Below are 13823 nucleotides of genomic sequence, written 5' to 3'. Positions count from 1 at the left end.
TTGCGAGGTTCTTATTTGTTTGTGTAGGTACGAGGTGACTCGCGCGTGGTCTCCTACTGGATTGATACCTTGGTTCTCAAAAACTGAGGGAAATACTTACGCTGCTTTACTGCACCACCCTTTCCTCTTCAAGGGAAAACAAACGCAATGCTCAAGAGGTAGCATGGGTCATCTTCTGATGGTGGCCGAGGATGCGGCGGCCTAGGATGTGGCTTCCAGGGACCGCCCGGATATTTTGTTGAAGGAGTCGCCGGCCCCAATGACCGTTTTAGGGGTGGCCATCGTCGCGGTGGGAGAGGGGGTGGGAGGCTCCCACCTCCACTGCGCCCACCTCCACCACCACCACCACCGACTATTGACACGACACACACGCCCCAGGTGGCAGTGATGGATACCACAACAGTGGCGGCTGCAGCTATACCTGCTTTGCTCGCGGTGGCTGTAGACACAGTCCGGGCCCTGGCAGCGGTCACTATTCCGGCGGCCACTAGAGCTGCTAAGTTAGGTGATGGTGGGGCGGACAAAGGTTCGAACAAAGTAGATGGTGAAAAGCTTTCGAATTGGGCCATTAAGAAGAAGCTACCTCGCTATAGATGTGGCGAGCCGGGACACTTTGTCGCAGAGTGTACTAATGAGCTATGTGACTACTACCCCAGATCGCAGCATGTGCCCGGTGACTGCCTGCTCCTTTCCGTTCCTAAGCCAGGGGTTAATATTTTCGGAGTGTGCTGCAAGGAGTTGATGTTCTTTGAGTCACCTGATGTGGCACCTTTGACCTAGGTGGTGGAGAGCTCTTTCCCAGCAGTGGTTAAGGTTACCAATGGGTATATGACAGAGACTCGGATTGTGAGGCAGTTGCGAGAGTTGGTACCAGGCAATTATCAGTGGCATCTTAACAAGTTGGAGAACCAGACTTACAAGATGGATTTTCCCACTAAAGAGGATCAATTGCATATTCTTAAGTTTGGTATGTGCAGAGTTCCGAGTACTAACATTATCATGGCATTCGATGAGTGGAAGCAGCAACAACCCGAGGGTACACCTTTAGAGAAGGTTTGGGTACGTTTCTGTGGTGCATCATCCAAACCGCTTAATCAATTTCTGGTAGCCTGGAGCCTGGGAGCTCTTATTGGTAAGACAAAACAGGTTGACATGCCTTTCACTCGTGCACAAGGAGCCGCGAGGTTACTTGTCAGTGTAGTCAGTGTTGAGTTCGTGCCGGATGTGGTCAAGTGGACACATGTCGGGGTCACATACATCCTAGAGATTGAGATTAATTATACACCGATTCCTTAGGAGGGGAATGAGCATCAGGATATGGACACGACTGAGGGGGGTGGAGCCCCCGGGAATAAGGAAAAGGGGGTCGAGAATATGCCATGGGAGTCGGCTAAGGGACCGAATTCGCAACCGGATAAGGCAGATAAGTCTGCCAAGGAGGCGGCATCGTCCATGACTCCGATGAATACACTTCGGCTTGGTACTTTTGGAGCGAGGTCAGCACCTAGTTGGTTATGGAGCAACCGAGTTGAGGCGGATGATCCGGCGGAACTTGAGTTACCACCGGTAATGCTCCCTGACCGTGTGTCCCGGAAGGTTCTTTCTTCTCAGCAGGCAGACTCCAGGTTGACGGTCACGCCGAGACTTGAGGCGATGGTCATCGGAGAGCCGGTCGCACAGGAGGCACGGCACGAACCTTCTGGTGCTAGCCTGGGCATAGTGGAGAGGAGTGCTCTAGTGACCTCCACGGTTGTTGGTTCGAACGACATTGGTTTGCCAATCGCGAGTGGGGGGTCGTGGGCAGGAGGCCCGCAGCGCCCGCTCACCGGCGACGGCCTCGAGCTACTTTAGGGAGGGGCACGGGCCGGAGGCCCGCAGCACCCTCCCACCTTCGGCGGTTCTGAGCAACCTTGGGGAGGGGCGCGGGCAGGAGGCCAGCGGCACCTCCTCACCGCGCGACATCGCCGGGCAGCACGGACGGGGGCCATGCCGCGTTGACGGTTTGGGGGGGAGTGGGACTATCGAGCAGGTGGCTCCACGGTCTCCTTCTCCCATTAATACCATTGGATATGCCTGCTCGACCACGCCTTACCCTTCTTCACCGGCAACAAGGGAAAGGGCGTGCGAGCAGGGAGCACACGCCTCAGGAGAGGACTACGGAGGAGCTTATCGCTTTCGGTGGGATCTCGGATCCGGTGACGGTTGGCAGGCGTGTCAGCAACCGGATCCAGGGACAGCCAGATACCGATGACCTGCAGCTAGGGCGCGCCAAGAGGGCAGCGAAGCTTCGAGATGTCGAGGAAACTACAGGTATGCCTTTCGATAAGAGTTGTTCAATTCTGCATTTCACCGAGCATGAAATTGTTGATAAGGCAAACGACTTAGGTATATCTTTGGGTTCAAATAAGAAGGAGGTTGTGAAATCTGTAAATGATCTTTTAGATTTAGAAGCGGAGCAGGCTTCTGAAATAATTCAGAATCTCGCATCAGTCGAACCTATGAATGACGATGACATGAAGAATTTACGAATGATTGCTCTTGAAAACATATGTAATAATCTCTTGCCTAGTGCGGAGGCCGAAGATGGGGATGGGTCAGATACTATGGACACTGTAGAGCCTCTAATGATGGAGGGTACTGTCTCATGTTCTGTCGATCCTACGTTCCCAAAGGGTGATGGGGAGAAGCCCAAGCGACCCTGGAAACGGAAAATTTATCCTACTTCAGCGGTTCGTAAAAGTGCTAGGGTTAAGCTTAAGAAAAAATTCCATGATGTCTTATGAAAGGAATCTTTTGAAATAGCAGAGGTCTAGCTGACTTGGCTAAATGATGGTTCTTGACAGAGACAACGATAGAGCAAAAATTAGATTTTATTGCGCTACTGGAAACACGACGGGATAATTTCACCTCACAGTTCCTTCGAACTTTATCCGAAGGAATTGATTTTCATTGGCACGTCTTACCTCCTAGAGGAAGATCTGGTGGGATATTACTAGGGGTTCGGTGTGAAACGCTTGAGGTGCTTAACGTGGTTCGGGGGGATTTTGCGGTCAAGTTTAGGGTGAGATCAAAATTGGATGGCTTCCGATGGTCTCTAGTTGCTGTATATGGGGCAGCACAACCTGAACTCCAACCAGATTTTTAGCCGACTTGGTGCGGATCTATGGAGATGAGACTCTGCCAATCCTAGTCAAAGGGGACTTTAACATAATTCGGAGGAGAGATGAAAAGAACAATGACAATTTTGATGGACGTTGGTCTATGATGTTTAACATGATTGTTGAGAGTCTTAGTTTGAGAGAAATTGAGCTCCCCGGTGGACAATTTACATGGGCCAATTCATTGCCCGCTCTGACTTATGAGAAGTTAGATAGGGTGCTCGCTAGTGTGGAATGGGAACAAAAGTACCCAGTAGTGTCGATTCATGTGATGCAGAGGGCGATCTCAGAACACACACCACATCTTGTAGACTTGGAAGAGGCTACACATATTGCGAACAAGAATGCTTTCTCTTTTGAACTAGCTTTGTTCGAGAAATAAAACTTTTTGGAGATCATTGCACGCGAATGGGCAAAGCATGTTAGTGGACGAACTAGTATTGAGAGATGGCAAAATAAAATCATACGTCTAAGATAGTTTTTGTGAGGTTGGGCCAAAAACGAGAGCGGGATATACAGACAAGAAAAAGAGCGACTCACCCAATTAATTGAAGCGCTAGATTTAAAAGCTGAAGTTAACCTTGTTACGATTGATGAGCAAAGCTCCAAGTCCGAAGCTAGGCAAGGCTTACGAGCCCTTCTTAGAGAAGAGGAGCTCAAGTGGGCATTGCGTGCCAAAGTGCTTAAGGTTGTCCAAGGGGGTGACAATACACAATTCCTCCATATGATCACGAATGGTAAACATATGAAGAAGAAAATAATGCAGCTTGAATAGGACGAGGGGACAATTGTGGGGCATGAGAATCTGAAAGCTTATATCTCTAATAATTATAAACAACTTTTTGGGCCTCCGGAAGCAAGCACGGTGTCCCTAAATGAATCTGTTATTGGAGATATCCCTCAGCTGCGGGCAAAGGAGAATGATATTTTATCTGCACCGTTTACTGAGAAAGAGGTTCTGCATGCAATCTCGCAAATGAAACCGAATAAAGCACTGGGACCAGATGGGTTTCCAGCTGAATTCTATAGGAAATGTTGGCATCTTATTAAGGATGATCTTATGCCTATGTTTCATGATTTTTTAGCGGTCATTTAGAGATGTTTCATCTTAACTTTGGTATGATTACGCGGTTGCCAAAGAAAGAAGAGGTAGTTCGGATTGAACAATTCAGGCCAATATGTCTTCCTAACGTGAGTTTCAAAATATTCACGAAAGTGGGTACCAATAGATTGACACAGATTGCTCACTCAGTGGTACAACCGAGTCAGACAGCATTCATGCCAAGGCGACACATACTTGAAGGGGTGGTCGCTCTGCATGAAATGCTTCATGAAATTCATTCGAAGAAGCTAGATGGGGTTATCTTCAAAAATGGATTTTGAGAAGGCATATGATAACGTTAAGTGGCCTTTCCTTCAGCAGGCAATGTGCATGAAAGGATTTAGTGAGGCCTGGCGGAACCAAGTGGGTTCTCAAGTCCAGAAGGGTAGTGTTGGAATCAAGGTTAAGATGATATCGATCACTACTTTCAGACACACAAGGGATTGAGACAAGGGGATTCCATGTCTCCTCTCCTTTTTAATATAGTGGTCGATATGTTGACCATTCTAGTTGGTAGGGCCAAGCAAAACGGTCAAGTGGAAGGGTTAGTCCCTCGTCTGGTCGATGGGGGAGTCTCCATTTTACAGTACACTGACGACAGTATCTTATTCATGGAACATGACATTGCAAAAGCGCGCAATATGAAACTCATATTATGTCTCTTCGAATAATTGTCTGCATTAAAGATAAACTTCCACAAGAGCGAGTTATTCTACTTTGGAAAGGCCAAAGAAGAGCAAGACACTTATAGACAATTGTTCGGCTGTGAATTAGGTTCTTTGCCATTCAGTTATTTGGGCATACCGATTCATCACCATGGAAGTGCATCGAAGATCAAATTGAAAAAAGCTTAGTTAAGCTTATGTCGTATGGAGGTCGGTTTGTACTGATTAACTCAGTACTGACTAGTATGTCGATGGTCCTATTATCGTTCTTCGAGGTACCGAAAGGGGTGCGAAAGCGACTTGATTTCTTCAGATCTCGATTCTTCTGGCAGTCAGATGAGGCCAAGAGGAAATATCGCATCACGCGATGGGATATTCTTTGCCAACCCAAGGATCAGGGGGGTATCGGCATTGAGAACTTAGAAATCAAGAATAAATGCCTTATGAGTAAATGGCTCTACAGGTTAGAGACAGAGCCGTAAGGTATGTGGGCACAGATTCTGCGCAATAAGTATTTGCAGTCGAAAACGCTTGCCCAGGTTACCATGAGACCAACTGGCTCGCCATTCTGGAAGGGACTCATGAGAACGAAGGACTTGTTCTTTCGTACGGTCAAATTCTTGGTTGGCAATGGGATGTCAACAAGATTTTGGGAGAATACGTGGTTAGAGAGACGCCCCTAGCCGTACAATATCCCACCCTTTATAACATTGTGCAACATAAAGAGGATTACGTAGGCACAGTTTTTCAGACGACTCCCATGAATATTCAGTTCAGACGTGCGTTAGTTGGTGAGCGATGGACTGCCTGGATGCACTTGCTTCGGAGATTGATAGATGTTTAATTAGCCGACCAACCGGATTCGACGCACTGGAAGTTAGCTAGAAATGAGGTATTTACGGTGAAATCTTTCTACATGGATTTGATTAATTCTGGCCCAATCTCAATATCGTTACACATTTGAAAGGTTAAGGTTCCCTTGCGTGTTAAATTTTTTATGTGGTTCGTCCACAATCAAGTAATACTCACCAAGGATAACTTAATAAAGAGGCGATGGGCAGGTAGTTCGCGTTGTTGTTTTCGCGATCATGATGAAATAATACAATATCTATTCCTTGAGTGCCCACTCGCCAAATTGCTTTGCAGAATGATTCATATAGCCTTTAACATTACTCCTTCAGTTGACATTGACTCGTTGTACGTGGTTAGCTGGAGTTGAGCATATTACTGCGGCTCGTATTCGGATTGGAATATGTGCTCTTCTTTGGGTTATATGGAACTGTAGGAATGATATGATTTTTAATAGACAACACACTTTAACTTTCTTGCAGGTCATCTTCAGAGCTACCGCATGGATCCGTACGTGATCCTTACTCACTCCTATCGACTCCATGGAGCCTTTGGTTACTGGGTGCAACCAGTGAAAGATGGTAGCACGGGCTATATTCAACCGGTTCGGATGGCGGTTGCATAACAGGATACGAGTCTAGGGAGCTTATCCTTTACATTACTTTACCGGTTGCGATTTTGAGCATGTACTTTTCATTTCTTTGTTTCGCCCCGCTTGCGAACTGTAACACTTTTATGACTTTATGCTACTTCGAGGATTTTTAATAAGATGGTTGCATGCATCATTATGATGCAGAGGCCGGAGGTACGCCTCCATTTCCAAAAAAATTAGGCTATATGCCTAGCAGCGACCACCAGCCGGTAAAAACTATGGCGCCAAGTGGCAGTCGTAGTATGACAGTGCCAACATCACGATGCTCGGAATATTGTGTGAATAGGAACAAAAAAAATTCATCGTCAAGGGATCAATCCAGACTGGACAAGGGATGAGGCACGCGATAGTGCGTGGTTGGGGGAGACCTCGTTGTGGCCTCGATATGGAGGTGGGAGGGAGATGGGGTGCGACGGAGGTGCATGGTCGACGACGATCTCATCATGGCCTCGATCCGCACTAGGGAAGGAGGACACTCGTGATATATGGTTGGTGGGAGATGATGGCGTCATCGCGGCCTTGATTTAGACCGGGGCGAGGTGCACGACAGAGGTGCATGGTCAACGACAACCTCATTAGGGCGTCAATCCGGAATGGGGGAGGAGGGAGCGTCGGGGCACAGAGGCGTGAGGCGGTGGGAGAGATGTATCAACGATGCTTTGGGGAGGGGCCATGGCGGCGGGACCTTACCAGCTCATGGTTATCCATTGTTAGGATCTCCCGTCCGTCATCGGGCCGAACGATGTACTCCCTCCGTTCTGAATTATTTGTCGCGGGTATGGATATATCTAAATGTATTTTAATTCTAGATATATCCATTTCTCCGACGAGTAATTTGGAACGGAGGGAGTAACATCTAGTACATGTGTCAAATGGATGTAGTTCATTTATGTGTGTCCTCTTGATGTTTTCATTTACCTTTGCAGTAATTTAGCGATTGGAGTCGCCCGGTACAGAGACGTAGTCGGAGACGTTCGACTCCCTGGGCCACACATGAAGTTGATAGGTAGATTCTGTAAACCGATAGACCCCTGGGTGAACGGTTCTCCATAGAAATTGTTTCCTTTGGTCCGGTCTTTGTGAATTCTATATCTTTCGTTAGCTGATGCATGTATGACGAGAAGTAGAACAATTGACTTGTCTCAGTATGACTCACCATAATTAGATTGCTCGATCAACGCAAGGTGACATTGCACATGTGAGCGCCGTCGTCCACAGTCACAGGGTGCTACTAACCTCCACTATTTCTCCTTAGTTCGTTTCTTTGCTTAGTTTAGTATTTATTTTCCGTTCAGTTTACTACATAGTTAGACTCCCTTTTTATTGTTCCTCCTAGCAATTGATCAGAGTTATCTATTTCCAATTTGGGTGTGGGCGTACTTACGTCTGTGATAGCATAGCAGCATGATTGGTAGTGAATTATGGGTTCGACAATTAAACATGCAAATACTTCAAGTGAATTATGCTTGAAAAAAACTCTGTGCACTTGCAGACATTAGGGATACCTTTGGCTCCACGGATTGATATCTTCATTTATCACTGAGGGAAATCTTGCTTCTTACTAAAAAACCTGATATTGGGAGCCCAACTAGTTGTTAAGACCTCTTCCAATGCAAAGGTGCTTACATGAGGTGCTAAGTGCATTAAATACCTTAGCAACTTATCTTCCCAATGCATAGGTGCTTAACTTGTTGTTGCTAAGCACACTTTATTTAATGAGTTAGCACCTAAAGTCTTTCATGCATTAGTCAAGTTGTTTCATTTAAATGGTTTTCCTAGGTTCTCGTGCTTGGCATTGATTCTTTCTGAGGTCACCAAAGTGCTCTCTCCCCTCATTAAATGATGTGCCATGTCATTTTTTTGTTTATGTGACATGCTTAGCACCTATCCACCGTGAAGCACTGGGAAGGGCCTAAGCTATATACCTAGCAGCGATCACCAACCGACGAAACGACAATGCCACGTGGCAGTCGTAGTATGCCGAATGCCAAAATCACGATCCTTGGCATAGTGTATGCCGAGTACCAAAAACCAGGTGCTTGGCATACTGCATGAACAGAAACAAAAAAAGGTCGTAGTTGACTCTATCATGGTTGGTGGTAGACAATGGCATCACCGTGGCCTTGATTCAGACCAAGGGGGAGGCATTGTCGACGGCGGTCTTACTATGGCATCGATCTACAATGGTGGGGGAGGAGGCGCATGGCGGTGGGAGAGAGGGTGCAAAGATGCTTTGGGGGGAGAGAGGGAGGCGCATGGCGGTGGGAGAGAGGGTGCAAACATAGTGGGTGGAGAGAGAGAGAGAGAGAGAAAGAGAGAGAGAGAGAGAGAGAGAGAGAGAGAGAGAGAGAGAGAAGAGGACGGTAAGAGAGAAGTGAGAGGGGAGAATGGATACGCATCGTTGAATGATGGATCTAGATTTATGACCATGAGGCATGATCTGCGGGAGTCTGGCATTGACCAATCAAAATGCAAGAACTGCTTTGCCAAGTGTTACACTTAGCAAACTGTATTTCTATGACTTCCCAAAATCAATACGTGTACACACAATACATTTATTATTTTGTATACCTCAATACATTTTTTATATTTAATATACAACGAATAATTTATTATGTAGGAGTTTCCATAAATTTTATATTGACTTAATATTTTCAAAAGTTTAAATGCCTAGAGATGCACTTGGTGACTTCAATATAGTAAATGGCCCTGAAAAAATGCCAAATTTTGACATGTAATTTGTAATGTTCTATACTGGGTGTAGAGACAATTTCAAGGCCAACAGATGAAGAAGCCGTCGTTGCGCATGCAAACCTAACACGTTCCTCCTCAAAATCTAGATTCTTCCTCAGAGATGATTTGGTCTCTAAGCAGTCTATGTGATGACTTCTACAAAAGATTCTGAAATTTTCACCACATCCTCTAGGGGTGATATCATGAAACCATGGCAAGTTTCATGTTTTCTTGCTTCATTCAAAATTCACATAATTAATAAGTACCAAGCTCCATGTTGATGCCCAAGTCTCGGCCCTGGTGTTTCTCACTCCAGTTATTTAATGGTATAAGGGCTAATAAGCATAGACTAAAGACCAGTTATAATATTTTTCAACCCATTTCTGACAATTATGAATTCATGTACCTGCAGTTAAAATTTGAATTATATACATTAAATGCCTAGGAATTCATTTAATGTATTAAGTATGGCAGACAAGCTCTAAAAATGCCAAATTTTAACATGAAATATGTAGTTTTGTATGTTGAGTGTAAAAAAATCATGAAGGCCAACAAATGAATTGGTGACCAGTTCGCATAAAACATGATCCGTTCCCTCTGGAAACCTAGATCTTTCCTGGGATATGGTCTAGTCTATGTGCAATGTTTGAGAAGACTTACGCGTAAAGCTCTCAAATTTTTACCACAGCCTCCAGGGGCATATAACAACATCCTGCCAGGTCCCATGAATTTTTGACTTCGTATGAATTTTCGTGGACTGAAACCATAGCAGTCCGCATGTTGACGGCCTAGCCATGAGCCCCCTGGGCCCTGGCCTCCCTCTCTTTGGTTGCACATGGCCTGGGCATGGGACAAAGACCGCAAATAGGAATTTTCAATCCATTTCTGGTGATATCTTCATGTCATCGCAGCAGATCTAGAATTTCTAGCGTTAAAACCTTAGAAATGCAATAAATGACCCGGATAAAGTAGACGACCCCGGGAAAGGGCCAGTGTCTGGCATGTGTCAGTTGAGTGCAGAAAAAGTTTCAAGGACATGAGAGGAACGAGACCAGCACCTGCTTGATAAACCCAACGCTTTGTCGCCATGATTTCATGTAATTTGGTCCGTTTTCAATATTAATAATAAACATATAAACTAACAAATGAAGAAAAGGAAATACAATGAAAATATGGAAGAAAGGGAAATGGAAGAAAGAAAGAAAAATTTAGAAAAAATAAAATAAAAGGAAAACAGAAGAAAGAATGTGTACAATGAAAAGAACAAAGAAAATAATATAGTGGAGTAGAAAGTAAAGGCTGTGAAAAGAGGAAATATAGAAAATAGAAGAAAGAAACGGACAATAAAAAGAACAAATAATAGAGGATATAGATTAAAAAAAATGTCAAGTGCTTTTTTGGGTACTCGGCATACATTTAGCGTATAATGTTTGTCGAGTACCTCACAAGAGGCACTGAGCATACTACACCCACAGTAGCAGATCCGTCAACAACAACCGTAGGAGACACGAGGTGAAACATTTGCCCAGCAACTTGTGTATGCGTGCCCAGTGTTTCTTTTCTTTTTGTGTTTGCCTAATACCAAGTGTGTGTCGAGTGTATTTTAAGATGCTCGACATATTGGTTCATGGGTTGTATGCCGAGTACCGTATATATGCGTAGTGTTTTGTGACGGTGCTCGACATACTGGCCTGTAAGCCGAGCACCCCATGAAACAACACTTGGCAAACAGCCGACTACTCGGCATAGACAGATTCTCCTGTAGTTTACAAAATAAATTTCTCAGGAAACTTCAGATGGGCAACAATACTGGCACCTGCACTATACACTGCAGATACATGGTTTATGCCTCATATTATCAACACGTTGATATAACAGAACAAAGGCATCGCATACCCCGCATGCGGGAATCTAGAGCCCTGCATACCCTCCAGAAAGGTTGTACGAATATTAAAGCTTGCATGACTCATGCATGAGCCATGCGTGGCTGCATCTAGACCACCTCGACAGAGCGGGCAAAGTCCACCGCCATCACTTGCTGCCTCGGCGCCGCCGCCTCAGCAGCGCATCTCCTGGGGACGTCCACGGCGCTAGCCATCTCAGTGACCGGGCGCACCTCAGCGCACGAGCTCTTGTCGGCCTTGCCGACGTTGATCACGACGACTTGGTCCTCTGCAGGCACCTTCCATGCCTCCTTCACCTCCTTCACATCGCTTGTCACCACGGGCGTCGCGTTCATGTAGAACATGTAGAGGACCATCTGGATCATCCCGAAGGTGAAGCCAAGGATGTTTGGGAGCTGGAAACAGAAAGTTGATCGTCAGTGCTCATGCTTGAGAATTGTATGCGTATATGTATCGACCAATATAAGGGTTGTATAGTTACCGCGACGTATTTGTCCTTGATGAGCAGGCCGTAGAGGAACCAGACGATGGCGCTGAGGGTGAGCGTGAGGGAGAGGGAGAAGGGCATGTACTCCACACTCTTGGTCTTGATGACACGACCCTTTGGAATGGACAGAACAAATAGTGAGTTAACACATACAAAGGTCGCACCATGAGCAACAATATATACAACTAAGTTTATCAGTCGAGGGCTCACGATGATGCTGAGCGGCGCGACGAAGACACAGACGGAGAAGCCGACGCAGATCCAGCCAAGCGAGACGACGCGGGTCTCGCCTTGGAAGGCGAAGACAGTGAGGAGAAAGATGAGGCCAAAGCCGGCGATGTTGAGTAGGAGGACGATCTTGGCTGTGAAAATCTTGGCCTTCCTGGGGGCGTAGACGAGGTACATGACGATGTAGATGGTCTCGATGACGCAGCCGGCAGCGTTGATGGTGATGAGGAGGCCCTCACCGGTCTTCACCAGCGCGTAAAAGATCCACAGCATCGCGCTGAACAGGGCCACGACGTAGGGCACCGACTGGAACCCCTCCGTGGATTTGCTCTTGAAGATCCGGTAGAATGTTGGTCTAATATTTTAGGTTTGTGTGTACATTAGTTATGAGAGAACTTATTGACATGATCAATCAAATGAAAACCAGAAATGACAGAGACAGTTGCTTACATCGGGGCCAGGAGGCTCGTGAAAGAGATGATGTTGCCTGCACAGCACAAAGTTAGCGAAGTTAGCAACGAGTTGTGATAATTGCAGGACACATTTACATCTTTTTATGCGCTTTATTGTTTGCAAAAAAAAAACATAGGCAAATTTGCTTTGTTGTTGTTTCTTGATGGGCTCTTGGTGCACCGAGCTAGATGTCACTAGTGCTAGTACTAGACTACATCAGTTATTCAATCAGTGGCAAAGATAACATATATAGATAGATGTTGCGAAAGGCTGATATTAAATGACACAAAGTAGCCTACTAGTACTGCACTAGCAAATAGCAGCTGTAATAAGAAACTATCATAATACAAGGGGTAATTCGAGGACATCTTTTGTTCGTGTTGAGAATAATATACCTAGTAGGCCGAAGGCGAATGCCCAAGGGTGCTCCATGGATAGGCCAGCCATTGTGATACGAAGATATTGAAGGTAAATGAGATAGATATGAAGTTGACAACAAGCCTGCTGGCAAATTAAATCAACAGTGGGGCTAGAGGTTGTTTTTGCTCTTCGCTCACTCTTTCTCTCTAACCCTAGACTCCTGGCGGAGAGAAGGGAGAGGTCTTAAGAGGAGAGCTCTCTGTGTTGGTTGGAACTCTTGGCCTGAATTGTAAGGTTGGTAATGGGGTGCTTTATATAGGCAGAAGATGACATGACTGCCTTGGTGTATGCAAGCTCTCCGGTCACAGATATGCCACACAAAATTAATGATTGGCTTTCTAGAAAGGGAAAAGGTTTCCAACGATGCATAATTGAGCTTATCTAACATGCTATGCTTTTTCCCGCGAAAAATCTAATGTGCTACGCTTGATAGAGATAATGATGAAAAAATTCTAAAGTTGTTGCTTTGGTGTACACTTTAGCTTTAGTGTGCATACATCTGCTCCTAAATTGTTGTACAACCCGAATTGTGTTATGCTACGTCATTCTTCCAGCCTTCCCAGCCTAGATCTTTGGAGTGTGGTAATAGCCCAATTGAGAGGACTCTAGTGTCCAGTAGCTGAATTAATTTAGCGGCACTTTTGCATTAAAAAAATCTAAGCAAAGAGTTATTAAATGAATATGCTGACATCCTCGTACTTTTTAGTGATGAATGCACAAATACAATTTTCATCTTACAGACGTTGTATAAAGTTAAAGAGGTACATGGCATTGCACATACATTCAAATAGTGTTTCTCATCTTAAACTCATCCAAATATAGCTACCATAGACCTCAAAAGATTAGTTTCAAGGGAATACAATCCAAATGAGTTCACTTTAGGCCTCTGTGTGACTAAGATATACACAGCCAACAGAACCACACAAACTAGCAAAAACAAAGTCATACAAGACCAATACAAGGCCTAAGAGCATCTCTAGCCGCGTCCCCAACAGCCCCCCTCCCCCCAGGCGATTTTTAAGCGCCGACGCCTAAAAATCGGCCTAGTCACGCCCCCTGAAGCCTATTTTTTGCTGGTTTTGGCCGAAACTGGCGCTGACTGATCCAGGCCGAACCCGGCGCGCTGGGGGGCGCCCGGGGGCGCCGAGGCAAGTGATTTTGGTGGGAACGAA

The 13823-nt window shown here is 45.6% G+C and overlaps 1 protein-coding gene across 1 annotated transcript; it reads right to left on the bottom strand.

Annotated features, from left to right (window-relative positions):
• Positions 1 to 10919: 10919 nt before the first annotated feature.
• Positions 10920 to 12914, bottom strand: LOC125530808 (bidirectional sugar transporter SWEET13-like). Its single transcript, XM_048695219.1, has 5 exons — positions 12627 to 12914; positions 12229 to 12265; positions 11761 to 12133; positions 11545 to 11664; positions 10920 to 11458 (listed from the first exon to the last, which is right to left on the bottom strand). The coding sequence occupies exons 1-5, from the start codon at positions 12676 to 12678 to the stop codon at positions 11153 to 11155; spliced, it is 888 nt and encodes a 295-aa protein (XP_048551176.1). The 5' UTR covers positions 12679 to 12914; the 3' UTR covers positions 10920 to 11152.
• Positions 12915 to 13823: the final 909 nt, after the last annotated feature.

The sequence above is a fragment of the Triticum urartu genome, unplaced genomic scaffold (assembly GCF_003073215.2).
Source record: "Triticum urartu cultivar G1812 unplaced genomic scaffold, Tu2.1 TuUngrouped_contig_6573, whole genome shotgun sequence".
NCBI lineage: Eukaryota > Viridiplantae > Streptophyta > Magnoliopsida > Poales > Poaceae > Triticum > Triticum urartu.
The sequence above is the reverse complement of the archived record's forward strand: the minus strand, read 5'-3'. Positions and strand labels throughout refer to the sequence as shown.